This window comes from Thunnus thynnus, chromosome 15 (genome assembly GCF_963924715.1).
Source record: "Thunnus thynnus chromosome 15, fThuThy2.1, whole genome shotgun sequence".
NCBI lineage: Eukaryota > Metazoa > Chordata > Actinopteri > Scombriformes > Scombridae > Thunnus > Thunnus thynnus.
The window spans coordinates 11,457,418-11,469,474 of NC_089531.1; the positions used below are offsets into that span (position 1 = coordinate 11,457,418).

The 12,057-nt window shown below is 41.0% G+C and overlaps 1 protein-coding gene across 1 annotated transcript in view; it reads left to right on the forward strand.

Moving 5' to 3' along the window:
- The window catches only part of ext1b (exostosin glycosyltransferase 1b), a 117,591-nt gene extending 107,272 nt beyond the window's left edge, over positions 1 to 10,319 (forward strand). The window contains exons 8-11 of the mRNA XM_067612557.1: positions 1,113 to 1,202; positions 2,874 to 3,034; positions 5,405 to 5,576; positions 6,338 to 10,319. Coding sequence (XP_067468658.1) covers positions 1,113 to 1,202; positions 2,874 to 3,034; positions 5,405 to 5,576; positions 6,338 to 6,523 — 609 coding nt within the window. The 3' untranslated portion in view covers positions 6,524 to 10,319. The remainder of the gene's footprint in view (positions 1 to 1,112; positions 1,203 to 2,873; positions 3,035 to 5,404; positions 5,577 to 6,337) is intronic.
- Positions 10,320 to 12,057: the final 1,738 nt, after the last annotated feature.

The following is a 12,057-nucleotide window of genomic DNA, read 5'->3' on the forward strand; positions in this document are numbered from 1 at the left end:
GGGAACATCTTGTGATCTCCCAGGCAAAGCTAGAAAATGTAGCCAAGGAAAAAGACTTCAGGGCCAGCTTGCTTAGTCTGCTTCAACCAAACCCTGGACCTGGATAAGTGGTGGAAAATGGATGGATTGATTTAAAAGGGAGGTATCATGCACATTTCCAGGTCTATATTTATAATCTGGGGCTCTACTGGAATATCTTTGCATGATTTACAGTTCAAAAAATGTGTCTTATACTGGCTCTTTATGCAGCTGCTCGGTTCAGCCTCTGTCTGAAACAAGCTGTTTTAGCTTCTGTCTCTTTAAGGCCCAACAGTAGGATTTCACTTCTTTTTCTCATCCTTTACTCAAAAAATGGAGACTTCTCAAATACATCCATACATGTTTTAGCCTGAATCCAATCTGAAATATGCAAGTGGACAATGCAAACAACCTTAGCAACAAAGGCTACAGAACAGACGGCTATTTGTGGGTGTGCATGTACAATATGACATCATCAGGAACAGGAAGTAGAGGTTGAAGCCCTGGTTTTTGACTGGCAAGAAGCATCTCTACACACATTCACCTAAAGTTTTGGATCTTTTACCATTTATTAATATAGATATCTGACATCATAACGGTATAAAACTAACAGAAAATCACAAAAAGCATGATATGTCCCCTTTAACAATGATATCCCTTTTACTGAAATTTAGTTTCCTGTATGCTTTTTTAAAACACAAATGATTTTAATGTCATAAATGCAACCGTTCCCAGATCTCATATTTGGAATAAAACTCTCAAAACAACCAGGTATTATTTAGGATGTCATGGGAGCTATTAGTGTTTCCATGGAAACAATCGTATCAGAAGTTCAATGGAAGCTGTCATGTGTTTGAATAAACACCTCCACACTGTGAGTCTGCAAAAAAAAACATGCACAAGATTCCAGTCCTCCAACCATGAGGGGTTTAAATCTGGTTTTTTTTTTTGTTTTTTTTTTCAGATTTTTTTTCCCTTCAGCCAATTTCATCCGTTTTCCATCCAACCAAATAATCATGCATGCAGGGAAAGTCCAACTGTTGTAATTGTAATGATATGGTTTTAACCCTCAATGCTCCGTGTCCCCCCCGCAGGTGATGAGCAGCCGCTTCTTGCCCTACGAGACCATCATGACCGACGCTGTCCTCAGCCTGGATGAAGACACAGTGTTGTCCACCACAGAGGTATGTTGTAATAAAATATAATATAATGAAAAATATATATATATATATATATATTTTTATCTCCTTTCTGTCTCTTTCTCTTGATATGCTGGTACTCGTGAGACAAAACAAAGTTGCAAACTCTCTCTCCGTGTCCCAAATGCAACTCTCTGATTGGGTTTCTCTCTATTTTTTTTTTTTTATCTCTTTCTGTTTGTCCCTCGTGTTTCCAAGTTATCGCTCTGCAGCTTGATTTTTAAATTGCTTAAACTACTCTCTCCTAGCGACTTACTTTTTTCCCTCTTTCTCATCTGTCTCTGTCTTTCTTTCTCACACCCCCTCCCTCCCTCCCTCCCACCACCCCCATCTTCTAACTCATGTGTTTGGCATTTGTACTCATGCTGTACCTCTAAAATTCCCTACTCAAGAACAGTGCTGTTCTGGGCATTTTTGTTCCACATGCTGTCGGGACTGTTCTTGTTTTTTCCCGGGGACATGTTTTGGCGCAGCACCATGGGAAGCCAGATGCTGCTTTGAACAGTGCAGAATTAAATCTCATAAAGGCTGTTTGTGCCGAGGATCAAGATGGCAAAGGCAGAGCTGGCACTGAAAGGAAAATCCGGCCGGTGTTTCTCCCATAAAGACAGTTGGATCATGAACACACAGTTCCCAAAGTCGTAGAACCTGGGGAACATCAGTGCCAGTGCAAGAAATTAAAAAAGAAATTCAACCAGAAATACCATCACAGATCTCTGAGTAGTTCGCCCTTCAAAGCATATAAAACCAGCTCAAGTGCGCAGCTTGAAAATGTGACATTTTTGGCCTCGAACTCTCAAGAAACAACATTTTGTCTTTCTTCTTCTTCTTCAGCCCTCTTCACCCTGAACTGAAGAGGGGGTGAAAAGGAGAGATATTCATCATAATAAAACACAAACTGGCATCCAGTTCTTTTGAATTATGTTGGTTTATAATGGTCGAACTTTTCAAGCAATGCCTCCTTTAAATATGACTCACGCCGACATCCTGATTCAACTGGAAAGTATGTTGAATTATAAAGGCAAGACGCCATCGAAATGCTATTTCCTTGTGACTTTAATTATCCTTCAGCTACCTTTTTTCTTGCATTGCAAGCAAAAGCAACTCAGAGCTCTTCTTTTCCTCTGGGGCCTCGTATTCACAAATTCAGGCAGGAACAGAAGATAAAAACTGACGTGCATTGTGTTTTATGGTGGATTTTTGACTTTTTATTCATTAGTATAAGCACTCTTTTGGTGTAGTGTTGTGTGGTAATACGCGGTGTGATGCAGAGCGGGCTGTTTGCGGAGCCGCCGAGGCCTTTTTGATGTTTTCGTCTAATTATTTGATTGAACGCTTTGATCGCCGCCACAGAAGTTGGCTACAGGCAGCTGCTTAAGAAACTGCTTTGTGTTTGATGAGGTTTTGCTTCTGTGGTATTTTCACTGAAGTGTTGTTTGAGCTTGCAGTTCCTTTGTTAGTTCTCCTTGTTGTCTTTTCTTTATTGCAGAAAATATGTTGTAAATAGATGTACTTAACTAAAATGAGAAAAATACATTTAACTACTCAACATTTTTCATGATTCTCTGTCTGCGTGTTCTCATTTTTCCAAATTGTGCACGTCTCAGCTAATAAACATTATAAACTGTGGATCTTTCTTTCTTTCTTTCTGTGCAGGTGGACTTCGCCTTCACCGTGTGGCAGAGTTTTCCCGAGCGAATCGTAGGTTACCCTGCACGCAGCCACTTCTGGGACAGCAACAAGGAGCGTTGGGGCTACACATCCAAATGGACCAACGATTATTCGATGGTGCTGACCGGAGCAGCCATCTACCACAGGTACATGCTTACCATTATACACTTCATCTAGTCTTTTTTTATTTTATGATGTCTAAAACTTGCTTCCAGTACAGCTGTTTACCTCCAAGTGAAGCCGTTCTCGCTGTTTTGCTCTGCTCTGCTCTTTTTCTTTCATGCTCCTTACTTCTGTTCTGTTCCCCCCCTTCTGCTACACGGGGATCACAGCGTTGCTCTGCTCCGCTCTCCAGTGTTCAGTCGTCTTTCTTTTGATACAACACTTTGATGCGGTGATCTGTAGATTATGAAAGTAGGTGTGATGTTCAGTGCAGCACAGCCTCGGGAAAAGCAGTGTTTTTGACACTGGGTATGTTTTATCCAAAAAATGTCGATTTGTCTGCTACACAGCGTTTCATAGTTATTGCATTTAGTCATACGGCAGCGCTGTCAGCTTTAATATGGCTTCACTCAGCTGTGATGGGAGCAGTCCATTAAGCTTAAGTCAGCCAATCACCGCAGCCAGACGCTTAATCACTTTCAATAAGTCAGTCGTTCAATCCATCCACGAACTTGAAACTATCAGTCAGTCGCACCATGAAACAGAATCCAGAGTTACGTAACCTGGAACGTAAAGGAGTCTTTGAAATGAGTTGTCCACACAGGCCTTTGTAACACTCATCTTCACATATTCTCAGGCAGTCTTCTATAAGTCTGTGCTGATACTGAAGTGCAATGCAAAGTGCAATGTTGGTAACAAAATACCCTTTAATGTGTGTACTGGAAGAGTCAGTGGTGGAAGAAGTACTCCGAGTACAGTAAAGTAAACGTAGCAATACCACAATGTAAAAATACTCCATTACAAGTGAAAGTCCTGTATTTAAAATCCTACTTAATTAAAAGTACAGAAGTATTATCAGCTAAATTTACTAAAGTATGAAAAGTACAAATACTAAGCCACTGTGACTGATTAAAGTACATTGTTAATACTGACGCATCAGTGTGTAAGCAGCATGTTACTGTTGTAGCTGCTGGAGGTGGAGCTAGTTTAAACTACGTCACCCCTCCTCCCCAAGGATGGGAACCACCAAAGGGTCACATGATACATCCGAGGGGTCGTGAGATGATTAATGGGAGAAAAAAGAAAGAGAAAAAGTTCTGCCACATAAATTTGGATTCATTTTTCAGAATTTTTCTCAAATGTTTGCTTCTTCTATGAAATATTGAAGAGTTTTCAGTTATTTAACTGCTGGTTTAATCTTTAAGAATGTAGTGAATTCATGAGCTCGTCATATGTCAATTCATGTGCAATTTTAATCTTAAAAGTAATTATTAAGTATAGCTGTAAAATACATGTAGTGAAGTAAAAAGTACAATAATTGCCTCTGAATTGTAGTGGAGTAGAAGTATTAGCATAAATAGCATAAAATGGAAATACTCAAGTAAAGTACAAATACCTCAAAATTGTACTTTCCACCACTGGGAACAGTGTAAAGTAAATAAATGAAGAGGGAACCCTTAAATTGAATAAGATCAAATTAGACTTCATCATAGAAGCAGGTTTTAATTAGAGGCTTTACAACGAATGGGAGATCAACAAACCTTTTATTGTTTAGTATACATAGTTTCACATTATGACCTGTTTCTAGAGACACGTCAGTATAAACCTCTCAATGCTGGTTGAAGAAGAGCTTAAACATGTCGCAATCCAGAGTAGCTGCTGATCTAAGTCTTTTCTGTGTTCTTCAAGCCAGTTAGTGCCTGCATTCACGCACATATTGAGCACATTAAACTCTATCACTTCAGTAAGAGTATTTTCACTGACCCGCATGGGAAGACTTTTTCCACTGTTTTTTTCCACTTTTGGATTCCTGGATCAACAATCCTCACCTGCAAATCCTTCAGTCTGCTTTATTTCCTCTTTCAGTGCTTTAACCTTTTGGTTTTTAGCTCTACTTTTGTGTTAAGTTTTAATAAACGAGGTATTTTTTGACCTTCTGGGCCACATATACACAAAAAAATGTATTTAAAATCTTGGATCTGTCAGCATTTCTGAACCCTTCTTGTATCCCTATGCAAAGACATTTACATGTATTTTTTGCAGCATGTTTTAGCCCTCTGAGATAAATTATTTAAAAGGGCTAAAACATGCTGTGGCTCAGGAAATAGAGCATTAATCATCCGTTAATCACAGAGTTAGTGGTTCAATCCCCAGCTCCTCTAGTCCACATGTTGGAAGTGTCCTTGAGCAGGACACCGAACCATGAAACCATGTGCAGCAGACAATTTGTAAAGCGCTTTTTAGTTAGAAAAGCTCCATTTACCATTTAATCATCTTGCTGGAGGATACACGTCTGCAGATGGGAATAAAAGCTCCCTGTCCTTATTCTGCCTCCTCTCTGTCCTCTCTTCCAGGTATTACCACTACCTGTACACCAACTACTTGCCCACTAGTCTAAAGAGCATGGTGGACCAGCTGGCCAACTGCGAGGACATCCTGATGAACTTCCTGGTCTCCGCTGTCACCAAGCTGCCGCCCATCAAGGTCACACAGAAGAAACAGTACAAGGAGACCATGATGGGACAGGTAATAAAGCAACAGTCATGGGATATTTAAAGATTTGACTCTCAGAATAAGTATTGAGATGCTTCTCATGACTGGATCTGTATCATTTTTTTTTTTTGTATTTATTATGGCATCTTTGATCTAGATGGCTCATTAGTGTTTGATTCTTTTTATAAGAGATGTTATTCCAAACCAGGACAGCTGCCAGTTGAAAGAATTGATTTTTTTTTCTTCTTACATTAAAGGAGAACTCATTACAGCATATGATTGAACTAGTAACACTTTTACAATCTTGGAATTTAAGAAAGCCATATTATATAATCCACTTTGATTCTGTCCTGCTTTTATGTAAGACGGCAATGTTTTCTTTCCACTGTGTGTGTCTGTGTGAGTGTGTGTGTGTGTGTGTGTGTGTGTGTGTGTGTGTGTCATGGCCTTTCAGCTGGATCGAACTCTTCCTGCTTTATGAACAGCATGAATTATTCCAATTGTTTGGTGTGAGCTGCGGGTAAACAGGCCAAGTCACTTACAATGGGGAGACAAAAGCTGAGAGCAGAGGAGTCGTGTCAGTTTAAAGGATTACGTCATACTTTCTAGTCCAAGTAGAGAATATAATCCAGCTGGTGATTTATTGAGAAATGTCAGCTTTCATTCAGTAATGGTTTTATCTGAAGTTGGACGATGTGATTGAATGACAGACGATTGTTATTGTTAGTCCTCTTCTCTTTCCCACCACTGATCTGAAGCCAGGGCTCTAAATTCTCTTCTGTGTTCCCCGCCAGTCTTCGAGGGCTTCCCGCTGGGCTGATCCGGACCACTTCGCCCAGCGCCAGACCTGCATGAACAAGTTCGCCAGCTGGTTTGGCGCCATGCCGCTGGTCTACTCCCAGATGAGACTGGACCCCGTCCTATTCAAGGACCAGGTCTCCATCCTCCGCAAGAAATACAGGGACATCGAGAGGCTCTGACAGGACCGGCGCCCCCTCGGGGGAGACCCCACGCAGGGGGAAGCACGAGAGAGAGACTCTGTGGAGAGTAGAAGGAGTAGTCGGACTACAGCAGGATGGACAGGGAGCGATGCAGCTCTGTCTTCCACTCAGCACATTGCCAATGACCACAGCGCCGCCGCCGCCGCCACCACCGCCGCCGCTGCTGCTGCTGCCAGGACTTGACGCAGGAACGGTTGAACAGGAGACAAGCAGATGGCGTTTTGGATTTGAAAAACACAAACACAGACAGACAAAGAGAAGTACACAAACTGACAGACATGCCAAACAGTACTGTATGTTCGCCAAATGTGCAAACACACAGCACACACTACTGACGACGAGAACTCTTGGATAGAATATTTTTTTGTACAACATGAACAAGGACGACATTGACTTTCCTGCTCTCTCGGCACACGCGCAGGACGGTAGAAGAAGAGGGAAGGTGTCCGTGATCGCAAACCTGGCAACCCCACCCACCATAGATCCTACCGGCCGCCCCCTAGCAACCCACATGTTACCCCTCCGCTTTAAAATCCCGGGGAAACCCTGTTCTTTCGCTGATTTGATTTCTGTACAAATCAGCCGTCTGGTATCACTGTTGATCCTCTCTGAGGGCTGAAACAAGAGCGTCATCAGTTTTTAAATACATTTGGTTTCAAGGAAATAAAAGTAAACAGCATCGTCCAAACCTGTCATTACAGTGTCCTGACAAGGTTTTTATAGCAAAGCAGCCATTATTTCCTGATATATTCAGCTATCGACACACATCCTTGAGCCTGAAGTCTGAAAACATCATCTGTCCTCTTCTTGGTTCATTCCTCGATGTGCTGATATGGTTTTTATAATAGTCTATCTGCTTCCCTGTTATCACTAAGATAAGATAGAAAAACATCTCGTTTCATATCCCATTTCCCTCTCATACTCGCCACAACTGTACTTTTCTCCTTTTTTTTTTTTTTTTTTTTTTTCTCCGCTTACTTTCATCATCTTTTATTTGCCACTGCAAACTCTCTGTATTTTCACTCTTCCATATGTGTGTGTGTGTGTACAGCGGAGTACATTTTCCCTCCGTCGGAATGAGCGAAATGAACATTTCTGGATGAAATGGAGCAGAACGTTGCATTCTAACCCAAACTCGTTTGTCCCATTTATTCCTCCTGCACGGCCTCGGAGCACTATCCTTACAGAGGAGAATCAAATTTCAGACCGTTGCAGGTTTTTAGTGACCGGCGTCATTTCACAGGAGTGCTTGTAGAGAGATTTTTTAACGCTGAGCGCATCAGTGCCATCCTGACATCAGGGTCTGCCTTTAAAATTGTTTATTGCACATCACGTTGCCTGCATCGGTTTGAGATGCCTAGATGCTCTCGTTTTGAAATATTCTAGTCATCAGTCCAATATGGCTCTCCAGCCTCCATGATTTTTTTTTTTTTTTTTTTTTTTTTTTTTTTCCCTGTGACATATCAAGAGGACCTTGGAGCCATTAAATAGACAAAAGGTTTTCTCCTCCATTTGTCAGCCAGAGATAGGTTTGGGCTTCAATTAGGTAAACCTATTTCATTTGGAGTGCTGTTTTATTCCCGGGAGACAAGCTGTTGATGAAACACTCTAACATTATGGACCATTGTGTTGTGAAAGCGGTGACCCACAAACATGACCCGCTAGCTAATGCTAGCCTTGGGAGAGAAACACACACACACACACACACACAAACACACCCACACACATCCTCTCCTGCTACTTAAACCAGCTGCATCTTGCTCACATCGCTCACATCACACAGCCTGACATTTTTTGCACCTTAAATCACCTTATTGGTATCAGACAAAAAAAACGACAAAATGTTATAATAACCTATTTCTGCAGAGCTGTCATTACGTCTGCACGCAGCATGTGGCCGAGAGAACAGACAGTCCACTCACACGTTTAGTTTGCAGACACTTGAATGAAAGCAGCGCACTTTTAGTGGCCTTTCTGTCAGGCAGACATTAAGCATAATGTCTCAGCCAAAGCTGCTCTGTGTGTGTGTGTGTGTGTGTTAATGTGTTAATCAGTAGCTGTCATCCACATCGTCAATATCAGTGTCACACATTCAATCAACTGTTTTACTTTTTAATTGATTTGTTTCCATTTTGTTCTGCAAAGAGTTGATGTGAAATGTATTGTAAAAGCCTTTACAGTGTCAAAAAAGGTGATGCTCGTCCTCTGAAGTGTCAAATCCGAATGCTACTACAGCAAAACTATCATAAAAACCCTGCCGGCCTCATGTTTTGTTTTTTTTTTCTTTTTTTGGTCCCTCACTTCATTGTTTTGAATATCATGTTTGTATTTACATCCTGGTAATGTGCTCAAGTTTGGAATGTGATTTGTTTGCCAGGAGAGATTTATGGTTTGTTTTTAATGTGGAGTCACAACAACAACAACAAAAATGTTCATCTACAGAACAGCATGTGATTCTAGGGGGGGGAGTGGAGGGGGGGGGGGATACTCCTCACTTTGCCTGCATCTGGTCCCTATTCATCTACAGAGAACCATATTGTTTGAATCCATATCAAGCCTTTTATGTCTGATTGTTTAAATTGCTGTGGTTGATCATCTCCAGAGAGCAGCGTCCCCCCGGCTTTGCAGATACTCGCCTCCTCCCATTTGAAATCCCCCCCCCCCCGCGACTCTCAGCACTGTACGACGACATATTTATATTTTTTTTAAAGAGAAAGGACTGTGTACGATTTTGAGTTGACGTGGCGAGAACACGAGGACCGATCCCTGCATCGCTGAGGGGAGTTAATGATATTTATTCAGTTTATTTTCTACACGCTGTGCACATTAATCCGCGCAGATGCCGATATACGACTCATATTATGTTTCACTCATGCATTGGTTTTTTTTTCCAGGGAACAACATCTATCACGCTCTCGCCTCTTTCTCATACAGAACTCTTCCCCCAAGAGAGATCTAACAGTTTCAGAGTCGTAGTAGAGTTTTAACTCTTTTGGAAAAGATTGCATACATCAGTGATCTAAAATTGGATTGGGCCGCACCATCTTGACTTCTCGGCGGGAGTCAAATTGCTAAGTCCCAATAAAGACTTCGCCAACTGAAACATGGAAAATAATAAGCAGCTGGGTCCGCTGTACCAGATGGAAACATTTTCAGATCCTGTTGTAAAAAATCTTTCCCCTCCCATGCATACAATAACGACTCTGAGGCTGCAACACAATTTTGTTTTTGTTTTTTTGTTTTTTAAACTGCCTCTTTCGCAGCTCGGTGTCAAGTCAGATAACTTTGCAACAAGAACTGTTCCATCTTTCAGCGGGCGTTTGCTATAAATCACCGAGTCCGGAGCGCAGTCAGAATGTGATGGATGGTGTCGCGGGTCACCAGGAAAAAAAAAAAAACCTCTGCATCCGCTCAAACGCCTCTGTCATGTCTGTCATTTGATCAGAGGGGATATTATGCAAAGCTATCATTGAGTGTTTCAACACAGATGGAAGATGGTTTACCCAAAACGTGCCAGGCAGTTGGTTGTTTATAGTGGGGGCGGCTCGTGTGCGCTGGAAACTAGTCTGTTCTTGATTTGTGCCTTTTATCAACATTTGAGTTCTCAACATGCCGAGCACTGTCTGTCCCACGACTTGTTATTTCCAGTAGACAGGCAGCAATAGCAGACGTGCGCGGGGCCCCGAAACAGCCCCGCCGTCATACACTGGATGAGTCACAGCTTCCATTCTTCTTCTTATTATTATTATGACAACCCCCCGGTTTTTTTTTTTTTCATCTTTGTGTTTGGACACTGTTGCTAAGGCAACGACGCATGACCACTTCCTGTTTTTTGGGATTATTTATCAGTGATTGGCTGTATCACGTAATCAGCAGTGATATCTGTTGATCTGTTAAGGACTCCGGTCAAAGCCCAGCTGTCCTGATGCCTTCTCCTCCCTCCTACCTTGTAATTAACAGAAGACTTTTATAGAGGTCACAAATGAAATAGATAAATGCCAATTTTGTAAGAATGATTTATAAAAAAAAATAAATAAACTCATATTTGATGATAAAAAGCAAATCTCTATGTGGTCTTTGTTAACAGGTTGTGTTTACTGTGTTGTACAAGGGAGAGATATACAACCTGAGATGAAAACTGTTCTCAGACTCGTCTCCAAGGTACTCAAACAATTAGGGCCGGGTATCAAATCAATCATTTTTTTGATATCAACTGAAATATGTCTATATCAGCAAACAAAAATTGTCATCAAATGTCTGGTCAGATCAATAATCTTGTTTAATTGTGCTTTGTTCAGAGCCCAACCGATCAATATCTGAGGGTTAAAAATGATCTAACGATATATTAATAGATATTGTTGATCTATTAAAGAATTGTTACCTTGAAAGGTGCTGCGGGGACTATGTCAGAAAGCCCATTACATTCATTAACTGAGCTATTTAAAAGTGAAAACCTTGTAGAAGTTCCCATATGAGTATCCATATCTAATTTAACTAAATAAATTAAATAAACCGATACATCTGTGATAAACTAATATTGGCTGATATCATCTGTGGCTCAGGTTCCTGATCTGAATCAACATCTGTCTAATTTTAGACTATTTTAAGCAAAGTTCTTGTATGGCTGCTTATGTTTAGACTACACTCAACATTTGGGAACTTCCAACACAGGCTTCTTTTGGGGTTGTGAAGACAAACATTTCTCAGAGAAAAGCATTTTTTTTAAAGTACGGTTTTGCTATCGATACCAAAACTCAAAACATTTTAAACGATTACTAAACCATGACCAACATCCTGTTTTTGGCTACAAAAGATCAAATGTGTTAAATGTGACGAGCACAGACGCAGAGTCAGTGCTGACTCAAGGGGTTTTTTTTTTTCCTTGGGTAGCAAGCATTTGTCTCAGACATCTTAACCAAAACATCAGGTTTTGGTATCAGATCATCAGAGTCAAGAACCAGGTTTTTTTCTAGACTTACTATTTTAACAGAGAGCAACTTCCGAGTCTCACTACACTATAGCGTCAGTATCACTCTCTCCACCTAATGTATGTACAGTATAAGTATAAAAAAACACCCATTTCCCCTGAACAATATCACTGTAGATACATGAGAAGAGAATATATCTGATACTAGGACTGATGGTTTGTGTCGGTGCGTCTTTCCTTTTGTGTGCACACAGTAAACATCAGTGTACATTTGTATTCGCTTTATCGTGTGTGCACGGACAAGTATTCAACCTCTCACCTCTGTCTCGGCTGAATGAGAACACACTCCATTTGTACAGTAATAATAGTCCTTCAATGCTACGTTGCCCTCAGAGATATAATAACCACCCCTGTATTAGACCACTGAGGAGGGGTTTATTAGTCACTACTCAGAGCATTGATTTTTTTTTTTTACTCTACTGAAAGCCTCTTCGCTGCTCCAATGCTGCTTGTGTCCTTCCACATCTCCCTGAGGACAATAGCTTCATAACACATCTTAGATATGATCCTGGCTTTGCTCTGAATT